Genomic DNA, 23,220 nt, shown 5'->3' on the forward strand with positions numbered 1-23,220 from the left:
CAAAGATAACGATACGTCTTTGGGATGGTTATGAGTAATTTTTTCTGTAATAGTTAAAATTTTATTAGCAAAGAAAGTCATGAAGTCATTACTAGTTAAAGTTAAAGGAATACTCAGCTCAATAGAGCTCTGACTCTTTGTCAGCCTGGCTACAGTGCTGAAAAGAAACCTGGGGTTGTTCTTATTTTCTTCAATTAGTGATGAGTAGTAAGATGTCCTAGCTTTACAGTGGGCTTTTTTATAGAGCAACAGACTTTTTCCAGGCTAAGTGAAGATCTTCTAAATTAGTGAGACGCCATTTCCTCTCCAACGTACGGGTTATCTGCTTTAAGCTGCGAGTTTGTGAGTTATACCACGGAGTCAGGCACTTCTGATTTAAAGCTCTCTTTTTCAGAGGAGCTACAGCATCCAAAGTTGTCTTCAATGAGGATGTAAAACTACTGACGAGATACTCTATCTCACTTACAGAGTTTAGGTAGCTACTCTGCACTGTGTTGGTATATGGCATTAGAGAACATAAAGAAGGAATCATATCCTTAAACCTAGTTACAGCGCTTTCTGAAAGACTTCTAGTGTAATGAAACTTATTCCCCACTGCTGGGTAGTCCATCAGAGTAAATGTAAATGTTATTAAGAAATGATCAGACAGAAGGGGGTTTTCAGGGAATACTGTTAAGTCTTCAATTTCCATACCATAAGTCAGAACAAGATCTAAGATATGATTAAAGTGGTGGGTGGACTCATTTACATTTTGAGCAAAGCCAATTGAGTCTAATAATAGATTAAATGCAGTGTTGAGGCTGTCATTCTCAGCATCTGTGTGGATGTTAAAATCGCCCACTATAATTATCTTATCTGAGCTAAGCACTAAGTCAGACAAAAGGTCTGAAAATTCACAGAGAAACTCACAGTAACGACCAGGTGGACGATAGATAATAACAAATAAAACTGGTTTTTGGGACTTCCAATTTGGATGGACAAGACTAAGAGTCAAGCTTTCAAATGAATTAAAGCTCTGTCTGGGTTTTTGATTAATTAATAAGCTGGAATGGAAGATTGCTGCTAATCCTCCGCCTCGGCCCGTGCTACGAGCATTCTGGCAGTTAGTGTGACTCGGGGGAGTTGACTCATTTAAACTAACATATTCATCCTGCTGTAACCAGGTTTCTGTAAGGCAGAATAAATCAATATGTTGATCAATTATTATATCATTTACTAACAGGGACTTAGAAGAGAGAGACCTAATGTTTAATAGACCACATTTAACTGTTTTAGTCTGTGGTGCAGTTGAAGGTGCTATATTATTTTTTCTTTTTGAATTTTTATGCTTAAATAGATTTTTGCTGGTTATTGGTGGTCTGAGAGCAGGCACCGTCTCTATGGGATGGGGTAATGAGGGGATGGCAGTGGGAGAGAAGCTGCAGAGAGGTGTGTAAGACTACAACTCTGCTTCCTGGTCCCAACCCTGGGTAGTCACGGTTTGGAGGATTTAAGAAAATTGGCCAGATTTCTAGAAATGAGAGCTGCTCCATCCAAAGTGGGATGGATGCCGTCTCTCCTAACAAGACCAGGTTTTCCCCAGAAGCTTTGCCAATTATCTATGAATCCCACCTCATTTTTTGGACACCACTCAGACAGCCAGCAATTCAAGGAGAACATGCGGCTAAACGTCACTCCCGGTCCGATTGGAGAGGGGCCCAGAGAAAACTACAGAGTCCGACATTGTTTTTGCAAAGTTACACACCGATTCAATGTTAATTTTAGTGACCTCCGATTGGCGTAACCGGGTGTCATTACTGCCGACGTGAATTACAATCTTACCAAATTTACGCTTAGCCTTAGCCAGCAGTTTCAAATTTCCTTCAATGTTGCCTGCTCTGGCCCCCGGAAGACAACTGACTATGGTTGCTGGTGTCGCTAACTTCACATTTCTCAAAACAGAGTCACCAATAACCAGAGTTTGATCCTCGGCGGGTGTGTTGTCGAGTGGGGAAAAACGGTTAGAAATGTGAACGGGTTGGCGGTGTACACGGGGCTTCTGTTTAGAACTATGCTTCCTCCTCACTATCACCCAGTCGGCCTGCTTTCCCGGCTGCTCGGGATCTGCCAGAGGGAAACTAACGGCGGCTAAGCTACCTTGGTCCGCACCGACTACAGGGGCCTGGCTAGCTGTAGAATTTTCCACGGTGCGGAGCCGAGTCTCCAGTTCGCCCAGCCTGGCCTCCAAAGCTACGAATAAGCTACACTTATTACAAGTACCATTACTGCTAAAGGAGGCCGAGGAATAACTAAACATTTCACACCCAGAGCAGAAAAGTGCAGGAGAGACAGGAGAAGCCGTCATGCTAAACCGGCTAAGAGCTAGTAGCTGCGCTAACCTAGCGAATTCCTAAAAACACACACAAAGTGAATAATGTGTAAATAATTTAGAGGTGATTCAGCAGAGGGAGTGCTTTAGTTAAGGCACGTGAAGATTACACTGTGAAACAAATCGTTATCTAGGTAACTAGATCAATCTAACTGTGCAGATTAAACAGCTAACAGATACAGCAAAACACCGCTGTGCTCCAGAACAGGAAGTGATACAATACCGCAGTGAGAGCCAACCACCAGTAGAGGCAAGCAGTAAGTTGGTGTTAGAACATGATTTGGATTTCTTGGGTTTTGTGAAACTTGGCTGAAGTCTGATATCTCCATGCCGCTAAATGAAGCTCCTCCTGCTGGTTTTGCCCATGTTCATGTTGCTTGAGATGCCAGACCAAGTGGAGGGGTTGTGCTGATTTACAGGTCTGAGATCCAGTTTCTGTTTTAAATTTGTGATATATTATAGGTTATTTTAATCCAACAAAAAGTTCAAACAAGTGAGCTCACATTGATCTGGTGTGTTGTGCTGCATAAAAAAAAAAAAAAGAAAATCACAGATTTTCTTCTACAAGCAGATAAAGAGGGATTACAACATACGTATGAATAAGCTTGCTGATTGCTTCTGCAGAGCTTTCCAGGCAGTATTGGACATGTTTGACTTTCACAGATTTGTGTATGTTCCCACTCACAGCTGTGGAAGTGCTTTAAACATTTCAATTACTTCTATACATACACTATACATACATACAGACTATACATACACAGTGGTGGGCACAGCTAACCGAAAAGTTAGCCTCGATAACGGCTAATCAGCTAGCTGAAAATTTAACTTTTAGAACGCTAAACCAATGAAGAATTCAGTGGAAGTTACAGCTTACCACTAATTTTTAGTATTGACTTGACACACTGTCAGCTACTGATAAGCCAGTTTCAAGTTTAAACACCACAGGGGCTTCTGAGTAAATTCAAAGGCAATCACAAATTCAAAATGAACAAGTCAGAGCTTTGCCTTTATACACCCTGCTAGCTGCTGCAAAGAAATATCATTTACTTTTCACACACAACACCCTGAACTCCCATAATGCACTGCAGCAGCAAATGACAGTGTGTCTGCTTTAAGGACAGCATGTACATGTAAATCTTTCCTTTTTTAAGTGAAAAGACACTTATGTCGGTATTTTTATGTAAAGATAAAACGTCTTCGGTGGGGAAGCTCATGATGAGATGTAGATTTTACCAGTTGCATTGAATGCAACACAGGTGAGCTGGTGCAATGCATTATGGGAGTTCGGGGTTTGGTTTTTATTTTAATTATTGTTACTGTAGTAAATTTGTGTTATTGCGTTACTGTTGTAGATGGTTAGCAGTATTGTTAGTGTTATAGATTTGTTGTGTTTTTATAGTTCATGTAGTGTAGTTAGTTTGGTGAAGAGTTGTGATGTGGGCATGAGTGAAAAGTGCTTTGCGTTTGATGTCTTCTGCCACCATCTGTGTTGTACTGTGTGAAAAGTAAATGCTCTTTGTGGCAGCTGGGAGCCACCCGCTGCCCTGTTCCCTTCTGCTAGGGCAGGGCTGAGCTCCTCACAGCTGCCTGACTGTTGAAAGACACACAATATACAGGAACTAACGTGTATGATTTTATGGTTTACTTACTATGTCAGCAAAAAAATGTCAACAGACTGAAAGTTAGCGGAAACTAATTGGTCAGCTGATCGTTTTCAAAGTTAGCTGAAAAGCTAATCTGATAATGAAAAAGTTAGCTTAATTACCAGTTAGCAGATTAGTGGAACTGTGCTCACCACTATACATACATACATGTTACAGTTATGGAATTTTTTTCCTAGTTTACTAATATCCTGGCTTGTAAAACAACTATGGTTTCCATTAGGGCCCCCTCTATGTTATGCTGCGTTTACACATAATGATGGTAAGTCACGAATGCCACAAAGTATACATTCTTGGCTGCTGATCAGGAATGTGATGATTCGGGGCAGAGGTGTCATGTGTCCTCAGGAACTGCTGCAACCTGTTACCACGCATTACATTCAATGGCACGTGTTGCTGGAGAATTATCAGGAACCATTATGCACGGTCAAGAATAATGTTTCACGTTGTTGCGCGCTGTCGCACGCTATCATGCGTAGCAGCGCACGGTTAAGTTCTGTCACGTTGTGAATGAGGCGAATTGTCTCCACACACACCCATATTCATCCATCAGCTGCTGAACAATTCAAATCACTCCAGTTTGCTCCTCAAAATCCACAGCTGAAGAACTTTGTGACTGCAAGCTTAGTTGGGGTCTGTGCCATGGAGTGGCGCAGAAAGGAGGAGGAGACGGACAGAGGCAGATGTGTGGTTTCACAAGGCTCTTGTCTCGCTCATTTTCCCAAACGTCAGGCACAGCAGCAGGTGGAACACATGCAGGAGTATGCTGAGGAACATTGGAACAAAAGTTTTAGCCGACTTGGCGTCACTGTCCTGCAGTATACTGCAGCAATGAAACTGAATGCGGTGCAGCAGGGTTTAATTGTGCGCACGTCAGAGAAGAACGCTGCCACGCTCTATTAAGGATCACCGCTAATCAAGACAGATCAGTACGCTCAGTTGCGACCTCCATGACACGAGGCGAAATGAGGGTAGTGCGTGACATTCGTGGAAGATTTTTTGACAGCCAAAAACATGCTCCACGAAAATCACGAATATCACGCACAAAAATGTACTAGTAAGAAACCTATTCAAATGCATTAAGTCACGTTAAGAATGTCAGGAATGTGCCAAGAGTGACACAAATATGATATTCATAGTGCATCTTGCCTATGTGTAAACACGCCTTTACTGTTCACCTTGCTCACCACCGGAAGCGGTGGCGATGTTGTGGGCTGCACAACTGTGGGCTGCTGTTCCTGCTGCTGCTTTTCTCTCTCTCTCTTCTCTGCACAGGTGGCGCGCCTCAAGCTGATCAACGCACCTGTTCCACATCTCACCTGCATCTGTATATCAACCCCAGCTCTTCACTCCATCCTCGCCAGAAACTCAGAAAACCTTCCACGGTAAGACTGGTCATTTTTCTCTTGCTCAACAATTTTTTGCTCTTGGTGTTTCCACACACCAGGCTGAAAGATGCAGCTTGTTGCTGAAGCAAACCAAGACTTTCCTGCAGCAGGTGACGGAGCTCCCACGCTCCACATCAGCCAAGTTAAGTGTTTGCTCTCTTGCTTTTACGAATTGCTGCATACTGAACTCTGCTTAAAAGTTTTACAAGGTGAACTGTGAACTTTTCCTGAAGAGGAACTATTGGAAGAAACTGCACTGAATCATTTTGTGTCTAATCGCCTGCTCTGTGATCACTTATCACTGATTCAAACTTTTCCTGATTAAAAATGGTTTGAAGAAATTGAACAGAATCTGTTTGCTAAACTGCCTGCTTATCTGGACCAGCTGTGATAGTTGTCCCTGATTGACTGTGTGAACCACTTCTGGAAGTGACTGGCTCAGCACTCACCATCTGTGTCTCTCTCTCCAGCCTCGTCCACACTCCCTGGTTCCACCGCTCAGCGGGCCGGTCTCCACTCGGCTAGGCAGCCTTGTGTGTGTGTGTATATATATATATATGTATGTGTATATATATATATATATATATATATATATATATATATATATATATATATATATATATATATATATATATATTCTGTTCAATAAATCCTTTGTTACCACTCACTTGCTGCTTTCTGCTACTGGGTTTGTCTTCCACTCACGCCTGAACCACAGCAGGCGAATTATAAACCTATTGTAGACCTACTTCAAAAAAAATTCTGGAAAAGCAGCTTATCTATTTGTTTTAGAATGAGCTCATTGAGCTTACTTAGCATTTAAAGCACCTTGCACTCAGGAAACTGCACTCAGCGTTGATTTGTTGCTGGCCATGGATGCAGATTCCACATGAGTGTTGCTGTTACTAGACGTAAGTGCATCTTTTCAAACCATTGGTCACTATATTGCTGGAGAGAATTTAAAATTATTATGATATTCTTAATGGATGAAATCTTTGTCAGATCATCTGCAGTGTGTTCAGTATAATGGCACAATAACTGAATTTTCAATAGAGGGAGCATGGACACACTGTCATCAGGGGAGGTGATGGTCTAGTCGTTAAAGCGTTGGGCTTGAGACCAGAGGATCCTCAGTTCAAATCCCAGCCTGACCAGAAAATCACTAAAGGCCCTTGGGCAAGGTCCTTAATCCCCTATTGCTCCTGGTGTGTAGTGAGCGCCTTGTTGGCAGCACCCTGACATTGGTGTATGTGTGTTTGGGTGAATGTGAGGCATCATTTTAAATGCTGTATAGATACAGTCCATTTATTTAACAGTAAAATATGGATTAAATTAACGTTCTATTCTTGTACCGTGTTATTTTCTCTTCATCTTTTGGTGAGATTTTACACACACACACACACACACCTTCAACCGCTAGTCCAAGGGTCGCGGGGGGCTGGAGCCTATCCCAGCAGTCATAGAGCGCGAGGCTGGGTACACTCAGGACAGGACGCTAGTCTGTCGCAGGGCCATAAACAGGCAAACGCATTCACACCCACTCGCACACCTATGGACAATTTTTAAAGATTCCAATCCACCTAACCCGCATGTCTTTGGATGTGGGAGGAAACTGGAGCACCCAGAGGAAACCCACGCAAACATGGGGAGAACATGCAAACTCCACACAGAAAGGCCACAGGTGGGAATTGAACTCATGACCTTCTCACTGTGAGGCAACAGTGCTAACCTGAGATTTTACACATACACACACACACACACACACACACATATATATATATATATATATATATATATATATATATATATATATATATATGAGGTCTATCAGAAAAGTATCCTACCTTTTTATTTTTTAAAAAAACTATATGGATTTGAAAGACGTGCGATTACACCAATCATGCTTGAACTCTTGTGCGCATGCGTGAGTTTTTTCACGCGTGTCGGTGACGTCATTTCCCTGTGGGCAGGCCTTGAGTGAGATGTGGTCCCGCCCTCTCAGCTGAATTCCTTTGTTTCACACGCTGCTCGAGATGGCGCGCGTTGCTTTATCAAAATTTTTTCTGGACCTGTGAGGAATATCCGAGTGGACACTATTCGAGAAATTAAGCTGGTTTTCGGTGAAAAGTTTAACGGCTGATGAGAGATTATGGGGTGTTTCTGTCGGTGTAAGGACTTCCCACAGAGCGGGACGTCGCGCAGTGCTTCCAGGCGCCGTCGTCGGCCTGTTTCGACCTGAAAACATCCTAATTTAAGGCTTAATTCACCCAGGACATCGTGAGAGAACAGAGAAGATTCAGAAGAGGCCGGCATGAGGACTTTATGCGGACATTCCACTGTTTAAGGACATTTTTTAATGAAAGACATGCGCGCAAATTCAAAATCTGTGTGCGCCGCGACAGGAAAAACACCTCCGTGTTGAAAACCATTTGTAAAATTCAGGTGGCTTTTGATGGCTTTCAACAAGTGAGTAACTGAGAAATTGTTTAACAGCTTGGGCATGTTCCAACTTGCCCGTTAAGGTTTCCAACTGAGGTGTTTCTCCTGTCGTGACCCCCCGCGGTTGGGTCAGGCCCGACATGCGACTCTGCCCGCACGTTCTTTCATTACAAAATGTCCGTTAACAATGGAATGTCCGAATAAACTCCTCATGCCGACTTCTGAAAGTTCTCTGTTCTCTGACGACTTCCTGGGTCAACAGAGCCTGAAATGTGGAAGTTTTCAACTTGAAACAGCGAGACACTGCCGCCTCGAAGCGCAGATCGCCGTCAGGCGCCGTGGGCCATCCTTACGGCGACACTACCAGACCAAAATCTCTCATCATGTTGGGAAAGTGTAGTGACACGGACCCACAACAGGGGGCGTAAATGAACGGACAATGGAAGGAGTCAAATTATAACACTTTACTGGTGTGAATGTCACAACCAAACACAGCAGAATCAGAATGTGCAACAGTCAATTAATAAAAGGTGTCGTGTGGGCAGGCTCGACAATAGGAGACGCCCGTCTGGAAACGAACCGGAACCACACGATTTCCACCGCCACCTGAACCCGAGGAATACTGGAGCCGCCAAGTCCCGGAGTCCCCAGGTGGCCACCTTCCCGGCGTGTCGGATCTGGTACTGCTGGCAGAAAGCAAAAGACAGTCAAAGGGTGGGTGTGTGAACACCCAGTAACAATGGTGGGAATGCCACCTCCACCTCTCACTCAGCGCGTTGCAGCGGTCTCAGCTGAAAAGGAGCGCCGTCTTGCACAGCCTCCTCAAAAACAACCGGTTCTCCTGCAAACACTCACAATAATAGATTTATCGATCTCACAAAAGGGGCTGAGAGTATTACCTCCAGATGAAGATGATATCTCTGCAGTTTGGTGGAGGTGTCTTCCTGCTTTTATACCAGATGTGTTGATTAGTGACAGCTGTCACGGATGATGGGTGACTGCTGTCACCACGGCTTGTTCCTGAGGCGGCAGCGCCCTCTCGTGCCTGAAGCCCGCACTTCAGGCAGGGCGCCTTCTGGTGGTGGGCCAGCAGTACCTCCTCTTCTGGCAGCCCACACAACACATCAGCCGTTAAAATTTTTACCGAAAACCAGCTGAATTTATCGAATGGTGTCCACTCAGTTGTGCCTTACAGTTTTGAAAAAATTTTGATCAAACAAAGCAGCAGTCTCTGAGCCATTCCTAAACAATGAAAAAATCAAAAGTTCAAAAAGTTCAAAAGGTTTATTGTCATATGTACAGTAAGAAACGTATTTCCCTGTACAATGAAATTCTCTTCTTTGCTGCTCTCACCGGGTGTCTATAATAATAGTCAAAATAGGCATAAAAAAAAAAAATGAAAATAATGTGCAAATAGCAAGATTCAAGTATTAACAGTTAACAGTAAGGTAACAGTAAGGTGCAGTAACAGTGTAAAGTGACCCCAGGGGGTCTGCTCAGTCCTTAGCAGCATTCAGCAGTCTGATGGCAGTGGGGTAGAAAGAGTTTTTGAAGCGGGTGGTTTTGCATTTCACACTCCTGAATCTCCGTCCTGAAGGCAGCAGTGTGAACAGTCCGTGTTGGGGATGTGTAGGGTCTTTTATGATGGCGGCAGCTCTGTTGTGGACTCTCCGATGGTAGATGCTCTGCAGAGATGGTAGTGGCGTCCTCGTGATCTTTGATGCGGTCTTCACTACTCTCTGCATGCGTTTGCGGTCATTCACCGTTGAGCTGCCATACCACGCAGTAATCGAGGTGGTGAGAATAGACTCAATAATGCAGCTGTAGAAGTTGCTGAGAATCTTGGGTGACATGCCAAATTTCCTCAGCCTCCTCAGAAAGTACAGCCGCTGCTGAGCCTTCTTTACCACCTGTGTGATGTTGAGTGTCCAAGTGAGGTCACTACTGATGTGGACCCCTAGATATTTAAAGCTGCTCACTCTCTCCACCTCGCGGCCTTGGATAGACAGTGGCTGATGAGGTTCCCTCTCCCTCCCCATGTCCACTATCATTTCCTTGGTTTTATCTGTGTTCAGGGTGAGGTTGTTGACTCCACACCATGTCACCAGGCCTTCCACCTCCCTCCTGTAAGCTGCTTCGTCTCCGCCGGTGATGCGTCCAATCACAGCAGTGTCGTCAGCAAACTTTATGATGGTGTTATCGGGGTGAGAGGCGGCACAGTCGTAGGTGAAGAGGGTGTAGAGAATAGGGCTGAGGACGCAGCCCTGCGGGGTACCGATGTTGGTGGTGATGCTGGCTGAGGTCCTATTCCCAATCTTGACAGACTGTGGTCTGCCAGTCAGAAAGTCCAGGAGCCAGTCACAGAGGGTGGGATGGAGTCCAAGGGCAGACAGTTTGTAGGTGAGTTTGTGAGGGATGACCGTGTTGAAAGCAGAGCTGTAGTCAATGAAAAGTACTCTGATGTAAGAGTCTTTATTTTCCAGGTGGGAGAGGGAGGCGTGCAGGGCGGCGGCAATGGCATCCAAGGTTGACCTGTTGTGCCTGTAAGCATACTGCAGGGGGTCTGTGATGTCCAGTATGCAGCCCTGAATGTATGACAGTACCACTCTCTCGAAACACTTCATAATGATTGGAGTGAGTGCCACTGGCCTATAGTCATTCAGGCAAGATGGGGGGTTCTTCTTGGGGAGAGGGATGATGGTGGTGGTCTTATAGCAGGTGGGAACAGTGCATTGACTGAGGGAAAGGTTGAAGATGGAGGTAAGAACGTCAGTCAGCTCGTTGGCACACGCTCTGAGGGCACGACCAGGTATGTTATCCGGGCCAACAGCTTTCCGGAGCCGAATACTCCTCAGTGCTCTGTGTACCTGGGCTGGTGTGAAAACGAGAGGGGAGGAGGGAGATTGGGCAGCCGAGGTGTGTGTATGATCTATGGATGTGGTACAGGTGGAGGTGGAGCTCTCAAAGCGTGAGTAGAACACATTGAGGTCTTCCAGGAGGCTGTCTGAAGAGCTGATGGTGGTGGTCCTGGAACCGGTTCTGAAGTCTGAGATGTGGTTCAGACCTTGCCACATCCTCCTGGGGTCAGCATTGGAGTAGAAGTTCTCTGTCTTCTCTCTATGCTGCCTCTTGGCCGCTCTTATGGCCTTCTTCAGTCTATATTGTGCGGCTTTGCGCTCAGCCTCGTTGCCAGATTTAAATGCAGCAGTGCGAGCACGCAGTAAGCGCAGTACCTCGGTATTAATCCAGGGCTTCTGGTTGGGGAACTTCTTGACTTGTATGGTGGGTATGATGTTCTCAACACAGGTGCTGATATACCCAGATACATACTCAGCATATTCTACTACGCTAACAGAAGAATCCTCCTGGATGGCCGCTGTTCTAAACACATCCCAGTCTGTTTTAGCAAAACAGTCCTGCAGAGTGCTCTCAACCTCTGGTGACCATAGCTGCACCTGTCTGGTGACAGGATTCAATTGTTTAAGTCTCTGTCTGTAAGCTGGGTACAGGAACAAAGAGATGTGGCTGGAGCTGCCAAATGAGGGGCGTGGTGCTGCCCTCAGAGCGCCACGGATATTACTGTATGCGTGGTCCAATATATTTTTACCCCTGGTGGGAATGTCCACATGCTGGTAGTATTTGGGGAGTACAGTCTTTAGGTTGCCCTTGTTAAAATCTCCGACGATTATGCAAACGGCGTCTGGGTGAGCGGTCTCTGTCGCGCTGATGACGTCATGCAGTTTACTGAGTGCTGTTGTGTAGTTAGCGCCCGGGTGGATATAAACAGCGGCTAAAAATACACTGGTAAACTCCCTCGGTAGATAAAAGGGGCGACATTCCAGTAATAGAAACTCCAGATCAGATGAGCAGTATTTCTGTACAGTCCGAGCATTTCTACACCAAGAGTTATTTATATAAACACACACACCTCCTCCTGCGCTCTTACCGGAATCCGCTGTCCTGTCCCCTCGGAACAATGAATGTGTTTCCAGCTGAACGGCAGAGTCCGGGACGGTCTCTGTAAGCCAAGTCTCGGTGAAAATCAAAGCACAACACTGTCTAGTCTCTCTCTGTGCTGTAATCCTCGCCCGCAACTCGTCCAGTTTGTTTTCCAGCAACCGTACGTTAGCCAGCAGCAGGCTGGGGAGTGGTGGCTTACTCGGACGTGCCTTTAGCCGAACATGAAGCCCGCCTCTCTTACCCCGCTTCCGACGCCGCCGGCGGAGCACTTTCCTCGGGTCTGCGCCCTCACTTGGGGTCGAGGCTTTGGGGCCTTCCTGGATGTTACGATGCTGGCGTTCCTCACGGACAATGAGCTGCAGTTCCGGTGGAATATATCCAGTAAAGACAGAGCTATGCAGAGCAATGTCCAATAATGCCTGTCTGTCATAGGTCTGTAGTGCATGAGATTTGGAAACGAAAGAAAACAAGCAAGAAAAAAGTATAAAAAGACTCAAAACGTGACATCCAGTGACAGAGCTAGCAACGACAGCTGTAGCCACAGTGGGCGCCATCTTGTTACGAGAGGGTGGGCCATCTCCTCACTCAAAGACTGCCCACAGGCGAATGACGTAACCGACAGGCGTGAAAAAAACTTTCACATGCCCACGTGTCTGATGTAATCACAAGTGATTCAAATCCATATGGTTTTTGAAAAAAATAATGTCGGATACTTTTCTAATAGACCTCGTATATATATATGAGGTCTGTGATAAAACTAACGTACCTTTTTATTTTTTTTAAGAACTATATGGATTTGAATCACATGCAATTACATCAGACAACCTTGAACCCTCGTGTGCATGAGTGAGTTTTTTCACACCTGTCGGTTACGTCATTCGCCTGTGGGCTGGCTTTGAGTGAGGAGTGGTCCACCCCTCCCGTCGGAATCTCTTTGTCTGAGAACTTCCTGAGAGACTGGCGCTTTGCTTGATCAAACTTTTGGCACTGTGAGGCACATCGAAGTGGACACCATTCAAGAAATTCAGCTGGTTTTCTGTGAAAATTTTAACAGCTGATTACAGATTATGGACTGTTGCTGTCGCTTTAAGGACTGCCCACGGAGCGGGACATCGCAACGCGCCCTGAGCCACCGCTGTCTGCCTGTTTCGAGCTGAAAACTTCCAAATTTAAGCCTCTGTTGACCCAGGACGTCGTGAGAGAACAGAGAACTTTCAGAAGAGGTCGGGATCAGCACTTTATCGGGACATTCCACTGTTAAAGGAGATTTTATTAATGAAAGACGTGCGGATGGGTCCGCGCGTCGGGACGCAGCCGGCGCGGTGCGGAGGCACAGGAAAAACACCACCGTGTTGATAACCATTTACAAAAACCAGGCGGCTTTTGATGGCTTTCAGTTGAGTGAGTATCTGAGAAATTGTTTAACAGCTGGACATGTTCCAACTTGTCCTTAAGACTTCCAACGGAGGTGTTTTCCCTGTGGCGGCGCACGGTGCCGGCTGCGTCCCGACGCGCGGACCCGTCCGCACTTTCTTTCATTACAAAATCTCCTTTAACAGTGAAATGTCCGGATAAACTGCTGATCCTGACCTCTTCTGAAAGTTCTCTGTTCTGTCACGACGTCCTGGGTCAACAGAGGCTTAAATTTGGAAGCTTTCAGCTCGAAGGAGGCAGACAGCGGTGGCTCAGGGCGCGTCGCGACGTCCCGCTCCGTGGGAAGTCCTTAAAGCGACAGCAACAGTCCATAATCTCTCATCAGCCGTTAAAATTTTCACAGAAAACCAGCTGAATTTCTCAAATGGTGTCCACTTCGATGTGCCTCACAGTTTTGGAAAAAATTTTGATCAAGCAAAGCGCCAGTCTCTCAGGAAGTTCTCAGACAAAGAGATTCCGACGGGAGGGGTGGACCACTCCTCACTCAAAGCCAACCCACAAGCGAATGACGTAACCGACAAGCGTGAAAAAACTCTTGCATGCCCACGAGGGTTCAAGCTTGTCTGATGTAATCGCACGTGATTCAAATCCATATAGTTTTTGAAAAAAATAAAAAGGTCCGTTACTTTTCTCACAGACCTTGTGTGTGTATATATATATATATATATATATATAGTAAAACACACCTAAACCACCATCGTATAAACTGGATATTGACACTCGCCTCAGACAAAACGTATCGTCCGATCACAACGCATTTTCACAAAAAAAAAACAAAACATTGCATATACTGGACAGAGCAGTCTGGACATGCACAGTAACAGAGGTACGAAATTAAGTTACACACTGACACTCGTCAGTTCAAGGAAAGTGGGTACTGCACTTCCGTCATGAAAAGACCGGTCGTTTCTTTTTTTTTTCAAACCATGCTCAGACACAGGCCCTTGTTGCCTGCACTGTAATATGGTGTTAAGTTTCACACATATCCCTGGTTGTGACAAACCACAGAGCTTAGATCACAGTCCTGACTGGGTCTCCAGAGCCTGACGTATCTGCTAAATCGGACACTGCAAAAGGCTGTGATTTGTCACTTTTCTGGTTTCACTCCTTCCTCTTTTGTCATATTTTAAAAGTTTTTGCAGAGGGTGCTCTGTTTTTGGCATTTGATGGATTCTACGGTAAAGTGGTACAACACAAGCACCGAAGGTGCAAAGTCCTCTAGGGGGATCTGGGGGCATGCCCTCCAGAAATTTTTTTTAAAATGGTGCATTTTGGTAGATTCTTGACACACAGTTCTTACTTAAAAAAAAATAAAAAAAAATAAATCAGTGTTTACAGTTATATCTGAACAAGATATAACCTTAGAAAGTGATTTTTTTTTTTAAGTAAAAAGTGTACCTTTGATGACAAGAAAAGTTGTATACAGTGGTAATTGTCAATTTTTTATGGTAGTACCATAACATTCTTCAGTCATTCTCTACAAGAGTCAAGACAAAAGTCAGACTACCACAGCAACAATTTTAGCTGAGGAAGCTTCTGCGATTAGAAGTGAAACGTCCTCGCGTCAAGCAACCCAGTCCAGTCGAAGATTCAGTCTTCTCTATTAGCTGAGGAAGCTTCTGCGATTAGAAGTGAAACGTCCTCACGTCAAGCAACCCAGTCCAGTCGAAGATTCAGTCTTCTCTACTATAGTACCATATCTATATATATTTGGGTCAAAATGCATAGAATGCTGAGTCAAAATGCATAAAACACTGCCATCTACTGGATGGAAGTTTGAATAGCGACCAACAATCACATGGTCACTATTCATTGCAATGAATCACACTTTAAAACAGAATTTTCAGTTTTGCAAATGCCTTTTTTTACAAATGAAAAAAATAACATAGTTACAAATACACATTTATTTGTAAAAACCAACACACGTTACAGCAACTTGTGTGTTGGTTTTTACAAATAAATAAACTAACCAACCAGTGATGAGAGGAGGATCCATTTTTCCATAATTGCTTTTGGCATCTGTGTGTGTTAAAGCTCAAACCTTCAGAATTAGTGCATTACTTTAAAACTAAAAGATATGCGTGATATTTTCACTTTGTAAAAACGACAGGTGACATTAATGTCAATAAACTGTCTGGAATTAGTTTTGCTTATAAATCAAACCATAAGTGAAAGCTGCCTTGCTTTTGACGTCTTCTGCCACAGGCCTATGCTGTTCCATGTTGAAAGTACATGACATTTCCTTACAACAGTGGGCAGGGCGCACAAAGACAGAAGCTCTGACTCGTTGTTCATGTTGGGTTTGTGATCGCCTTTGATTTTACTCAGAAGCATTGGCAGTGCTTAAACTCAAAGCTGGCTTGTCAGTAGATGCCAGTGTACTGGAGTCAAGACTAAAAGTTAGTGGTTAGCTGTAACTTATGAGAATTTTTTTATCGGTTTAGCATTATAACAGTTAACTTTTCAGTTTGCAGATTACTGGTTATCGAATCTAACTTTTTGGTTAGCTGTGCCCACCACTGTTTACCTTTGATTACAACAAAGAAAGTAAAATCCAAATTCCGTACTGAAACGCATGCGGCACATGAAGCTGACGTCTTGACTCTGTGTTCGAAGTGTCCAACTGCTTCATTAGAGCCGAACTTCGATTTCTGACCAATCACGGGTTGTGTAACTAGTTTGTCCGCTTCGGTTTCATTCAGGAAATGGTGCTCATTACTTTTGTTTTCCCCCGTTTTATATATATATATATATATATATATATATATATATATATATATATATATATATATATAAAATGGAAATAATGGGATATTAATTTTGAATTTGATAGAAAACAGTCATAAAATGGAAGACTAGCACCAATGAGTGCGTACGCTGATTTCATTTCGAAAATAGACCAAATACATTTTGCGGAAAATATGCAAATATACAAATATGGCCAACTTTACAACACAGAGTCAAAAGAAGACAGTCAAATGACCAGCAATTCATGGAGGAATCTTGTACACCTTACCTTTGGTTTTAAGGCACTACTCCACAGCAGACTCCTCCAAATGTAATGTTTTTAATACAAATAATGTCTGCTTATTTAAGGCAGGCGTTTATTTGTTTCAAAGTTTTGACCCAGTCATTAAATGAGGCAGGTCCCAATTCAGAATTTCCCGTAGATCGTTCAGCACCTCCTGACTGTAACAGATCATTTACATACGTGTAGCGCAGTTTGTCTGTTTTGTATAAACAAGGGTGCACATAACTGGTACTCATTGTGCTTGTATGTGCAAAAAAATCATTGATGCACAGCAGAGGGAAAAACTTTTCCTACAATCTGTCATTGCTTTCCTCTTATGGAGCACTTCCCTTATGTTTTCTGCTGTGCATTATTTGGTATTAGCATGCACAAGCACTATGAGTACCAGTTATACGCATGCCTGCATATAAAGAATTTTGCCGATTTTATACATATTATGGATTTTGATTATAGCGGACAAAATTTGCTAGGCCACCTGAATCCATTATGTATGCGTGTTTTACTGTACATATACATATAGTGAGGAAAATAAGTATTTGAGCACCCTGTGATTTTGCAAGTTCTCCCACTTAGAAATCATGGAGGGGTCTGAAATTTTCATCTTAGGTGCATTCACACTGTGAGAGACATAATCTAAAAAAAAAAAAAAAAATCTGGAAATCACAATGTATGATTTTTTTTAAATAATTTATTTGTATGTTACTGCTGCAAATAAGTATTTGAACACCTGTGAAAATCAATGTTAATATTTGGTACAGTAGCTTTGTTTGCAATTACAGAGATCAACGTTTCCTGTAGTTTTTCACCAGGTTTGCACACACTGCAGCAGGGATTTTAGCCCATTCCTCCACACAGATCTTCTCTAGATCAACCAGATTACTGGGCTGTCGCTGAGAAACACAGAGTTTGAGCTCCCTCCAAAGATTTTCTATCGGGTTTAGGTCTGGAGACTGGCTAGGCCACTCCAGAACCTTGATATGCTTCTTACGGAGCCACTCCTTGGTTATCCTGGCTGTGTGCTTCGGGTCATTGTCATGTTGGAAGACCCATCCATGACCCATCTTCAATGCTCTAACTGAGGGAAGGAGGTTGTTCCCCAAAATCTCGCAATACATGACCCCGTCACCCTCTCCTTAATACAGTGCAGTCGTCCTGTCCCATGTGCAGAAAAACACCCCCAAAGCATGATGCTTCCACACCCATGCTTCACAGTAGGGACGGTGTTTTTGGGATGGTACTCAGCATTCTTCTTCCTCCAAACACGGTGAGTGGAATTAAGACCAAAAATTTCTATTTTGGTCTCATCTGATCACATAACGTTCTCCCATGACTCCTCTGGATCATCCAAATGGTTACGGGCAAACTTAAGAAGGGCCGGGACGTGTGCTGATTTAAGCAGGGGAACGTTCCGTTCCATGCATGATTTTAACCCATGATGTCTTAGTGTATTACCCATAGTAACCTTGGAAACAGTGGTGCCAGCTCTCTTCAGGTCATTGACCAGCTCCTCCTGTGCAGTTCTGGGCTGATTCCTCACTTTTCTTAGGATCATTAATACTCCACGAGGTGGGATCGTGCATGGAGCCTCAGTCCGAGGGAGATTGACAGTCATGTTTAGCTTCTTCCATTTTCTAATAATTGCTCCAACAGTTGATCTTTTTTCTCCAAGCTGCTTGGCAATTGCCCCGTAGCCCTTACCAGCCTTGTGGAGGTCTACAATTTTGTCTCTGGTGTCTTTGGACAGCTCTTTGGTCTTAGCCATGTTAGTAGCTGGAGTCTTACTGATTGTTTGGGGTGGACAGATGTCTTTATGCAGCTAACGACTTCAAATAGGTGCTTCTAATTTGGAATAATAAGTGGAGTGGAGGTGGACTTTTTAGAGGCGGACTAACAGGTCTTTGAGGGATAGCATTTCTGCTGATTGGCAGGTGTTCAAATACTTATTTGCAGCAGTAACATGCAAATAAATTATTAAAAAATAATACATTGTGATTTCCGGATTTTTTGGGGGGGGCATTTTGTCTCTCACAGATGACATGCACCTAAGATGAAAATTTCAGAGCCCTCCATGATTTCTAAGTGGGAGAACTTGCAAAATCGCAGGGTGTTCAAATACTCACTGTTGGTGTCCTGCAGCTGTACATGGCTGTTTGTGTGGGTAATATCTCATATTTTCACATTGGAAGCTTGTCTGACTAGTTAAGAGCTGGATGTTTACAATAGATTTTTGAATCCAGAGAAAACTGAGTTGATTGCTGATCACTGGACAAGTGTGTTATTCATTATGGCAAAAGTGTTAACAATTTTGAGGTGACTTTTGATTCATTGTTGTCTTTTGACTTGCATATAATGTAAGAGAGGTGGTAAAGACGGCTCATTTTCATTCATGTAACATTGATTAGACACCAACATATGGCTGCTAGAGTCCTGCTTATAACTAGGAGATATGATCAGACCAGTGCTGGCCTCCCATCACTGGTTTCCTGTGAATGTGAGAACAGATTTTAAGATATATTAACTTGAAAGGCTGTGAACGGTTATGCATCCTCTTATCGTACAGAACTTAATGAAGTTTTTGCTCCATCTTCTCCCCTGTGAACTCAGAAACCCATGTTTACTTTGTGTTCCTGGAGTTAAACAGACGTCAACAGGTTGTAGATCCTTTACCTTGTGGAATTATCTCTCTGCTGATATTATAACGTTCACCTCTGTTCAATATTATAAGTCCAAACTTAAAACACATTTGTTTTTTTTATGGCCGACAACAACTCTGGTTTTAATTTAGTGTAATGTAATTTTGCTGGTTTGTATGATTTGTATTCATGTAGATTTGTATTTATTACTGGGGGCCAAAATATGACCATCGGGTATTGCGAAGACTTTGCGTCCATTCATCTGTGTTTAGCATACGTCCAGTCCTATTATGGCCAGAGTCTTCAAATTCACAGGGAACATTCTTGGGACACAGACCTTGGACAAATTCAAAGACACCTAACCTTGACCTATTTTAAGAGGTCAAAAGGTCACATTCTTTCTGCACACTCAGCATAACTCCATTCCTATTACTACCAGGGTATTCAAATTCACAGGGAACATTCTTGGGACACAGACCTTGGACAAATTCAAAGACGCCTAACCTTGACCTATTTTAAGAGGTCAAAAGGTCACATTCTGTTTCCTATTTTTATGCTCATACGGCCGAGGGCATTTTATCATTGAGTTATATTTTATTTTTTAACACTAGCAGTGGTGCACGTCTTCCTCATACTTACACATATGACGCTAAGTCCAACCATCATCATTCCAATGAGAGCACAAAGCCATCTGCAAGGGATAGAAAGAAAAAGTAGTCACATCTGCTTGTAGATATTACCTGCTTAACAAAAACTTTGAACAAAAATCAGAAAATTAAGCATTTTTTGGACACAGATTAGCATCAGTCAAACCAACTGTTTTCTTCTTGGGAAATTAGAAAATCTTGAGCTTCACTGAGGTCACATCGAATGTTTATAATTTTATGTTGTTCTGTTTGGTCACTTGACTCTGGGCCAATAAAATGCACCAACACAGAACTGCTTACTGATTAAGGACCAGACTGTACTTCACTGGGACACAGTTCTTTCCATTCAGTTCGAACCATTCATGCATTACCCGAGGCCATCAAATATGGCCTTCAGGTATTGCAAAGACTTTCCGTCCGTCTGTCCTTCTGTCTGTCAGTGCTCAGCATAAATCCAGTCCTGTGACTGCCAGGGTCTTCAAACTCACACGGAACATTCTTAGGGTACAGACCTTGGGCAAGTTCAGGGATGGCTAAGCTTGACCTATTTTAAGAGGTCAAAAGGTCACATTCTGTTCCAATCTGTTCCATGTTTTTTTTTAAATGGTGGAGGTGACAACCAATCAGAGTAGAATGGCACCATGACATCAGTGGCAGCTCACTCTAAAAACACTTAATTTATGTGTTTACATAACATGTTTCAGATATAATTTGAAAAAGCTAGGAAGAAATAAACACTCCTAAAACTGAAAACACTGTTTTTGTAACCTAATAACACCTCTGAAGTCATTTACAAGACATTTAGCGGACGTGATGCCATAGGCTGGTAGCTAGCTGCAAATTCTGTTTTGTTTGTGTATAAATTTAATCTCGTTGTCATATATTATGTAAACATTAGTGAGGAATAAACACTTCTAAAACTAAAAATGCTGTTTTTGCAACCTGATAACACCTTTAGAGTTATTTAAAACACGTTTCAAGGATGCATGTTAACTCAAAGCTAACTTCCACTCATCAAAAATTCATAAACATAAATAACCACCTGCATGTCCTCCCTCACCACATCCATAATCCTCCTCAGTCCATAAACCAGTCCACTCAGAAATAATAATAATAATTGCAGGCTGTCGCTATTAAGTATTAAAATTGTGGCTGTCAAAATAAAGTGCTCTTTTTGATTAATTGATTACAGCACCTAAAACGTCTTCAGTCACAGATTGCTCCGTTTTGTTTAAACATCAGTGACTTGTTCTGCAAATAAATACTTGTTTGTGAGAAGAACAACTGGGATAAATGTCAATACTTTTTGTACCAAAGTAACCAGTGGTGGGCACAGATAACCAAAAAAATCAACTTTGATAACAGATAATCAGATAACTAAAAAGTTATCTTAGATAAAGTTAAAACAATAAACCACCCAAAAATGTATCGGAAGTTACAGATAACCGATAACCATAAAATTCCAGTATTGACTCCAATACACTGATTTTGAGTTTTAACGCCATGATCGCTTCTGAAAGTATCAAAAGCAAGAACAGACCCAAACAATGAGTCAGCACCATGGAAATAGAGACTGTAATAGACATCATGTGACTAGCGGCGTGCCGCACGGCGGCCATTACTATTCAGCCATAAGTTCTTTTCATTAATCTGCGTTCACATGCATATAAACAAAACAAACAAAAATGTTTATATATATACTTGCAGTTGTTTAATATGATATGAAAATTCAGTAAGGTATATCTTATATATTATATTCCAATTGTAAGGTGGAACTATGCTAGTATATAAAGGCATATCTAAATATCTAAAAAGGAAGAGTAAAATAGGAGAGTAGAAAAGAGTAGAGTAGAGCCACTTAGGTGCCTGGTCTTGAGAACCAGGGATGGTGAATGGCTTTATATCTACTTGTAATAAAATGCTAGTAAAAATCATATATATATGTTGTTGTCATTAAAAGACTAGCAGTAATATTACAGTGGAAAAATCAGCAAGGTAAATGACCACAATGGCAAGGCATACTTCAGATTTATATTTTAATACATAAGGATTTTTTATCCGAGCTTTTAATCAGCTTGAATACAACTTACAAGGCTTCATTTATAAAAATCCATTGAGAATTATGATGACAGGAAAAAAAAAACACAGTAAATAAATTCCACAAATTTCCAGACTTTACATAAAACATTTTTTTTTCTACCCAGTCATGTATGGGTTTATTAGAAAGAGCAATTAAAGGGCTTTAAAACAAGCCTACTTTTATTAAAAGCTGTTAACAAATAGCGACATAGAGTGAGAAAAGCATCACAGTTTGTCATAATTTCCCCAAATTTCTACATTTTACATAAAAGTTTTTTTTTTTTCACTCAAACATGCATAGGTTCATTGGAAGGAGCTTTCAAAGGACTTTAAAACAAGCCTACATTTATTAAAATCCGTTAAGAAATAGCGACAGTAGTGCAAAAAAAGCGGTCAGTTTATTATTGATGATCAGCACATCTACTCCCTTAGTAATGGTGCCTTCCTGTCCTGAGCGACACTAATAGATTGAGGTGCGCACGTCCATTCAGTCTATATTTCCATGGTCAGCACTTCTGTGTTTGAGCATCCTACCCCCTGCTGGAGGCTTCTGTTTACTACATGGCTTCCAGCACTGAGAGAAGCCACATTGCTCAACTCTCTACCCAATCACAGTACTGCTGTCAGGCTGAGGTCTTGGAAAATAAAGCAGTGCTGAGTTATGGTTTGGTGTATAAATAAAATGAATACTGATAGAATAACTCCATTAATGTCAATTCTGTCATTTGTGCAAAGTTAAGATATAACATATATCTTTTAATGTTGAATAATGCCCTAATTCTGAAGTTTTGTAACATACTCAGACAGATGGCATTCTGGGTAAAATTTGCCTCTGGTCACACTGATTGGATGATTCATTCTATGTAAACCAACAAGTTAATGTGAGGTGTGTCATGTGCTGGTGTTTACAGATAAATGTGCTTTTGTAAATATGCCATTTTTTTTATTTGTAAAAAAGGCATAAAAAAAGCCAAGTTGTAATTAGATAACCATCTGATATAACCGGTGTCAAAATAAATAGAACACTGCCATTCGCCCTATTGACATATCCCATAATCCCTTTCACGCCAGAGAGTCGCTGCAGTCAAACAACATATACAGAATCCACATGATGACAATTGTAAATTAATATTATACTACAAAAATGTATTTTTTATATGCTTTTCATTATGTTAATAAGAAACTGCATGCATGATACCCTGAAAACGTGCTAAAACAATTATAACAAATAATCCATGTCTGCTACGTTTAATCTGTATGGAATTTAATAAACGCAAACCGAATTTCATATATCTTAATTAAGACTTTAAAGAGTAAACTTCACTTTCCCCCAGAACGACATGATCAGGAAGCGAGCGTAGCTCACAGCAGCTCCCATTGAAAATAATGGAGAGACAGCCTGTGATTCTCCCATGTTTACATAAAACAACATCTATAAACCCAGAGAATATATTCATGAGAGTTTTAGGCACAATATAAAAATAGTTTTATGTTGCGATGTTAATGGTGTTGTCCATGTGCAGCGGTTAACGTGCAGCTCGATCAGAGCGTATCAATGCGGTTCTCAATGTTTTTTTGTT

The 23,220-nt window shown here is 42.3% G+C and overlaps 1 protein-coding gene across 1 annotated transcript in view; it reads right to left on the minus strand.

Annotated features, from left to right (window-relative positions):
- slc18a2 (solute carrier family 18 member 2) overlaps nt 1-23,220 on the minus strand; it is a 204,763-nt gene that overhangs the window by 49,920 nt on the left and 131,623 nt on the right. The window contains exon 11 of the mRNA XM_034185176.1: nt 19,554-19,605. Coding sequence (XP_034041067.1) covers nt 19,554-19,605 — 52 coding nt within the window. The remainder of the gene's footprint in view (nt 1-19,553; nt 19,606-23,220) is intronic.

This window comes from Thalassophryne amazonica, chromosome 13, assembly GCF_902500255.1.
Source record: "Thalassophryne amazonica chromosome 13, fThaAma1.1, whole genome shotgun sequence".
Taxonomy (NCBI): Eukaryota; Metazoa; Chordata; class Actinopteri; order Batrachoidiformes; family Batrachoididae; genus Thalassophryne; species Thalassophryne amazonica.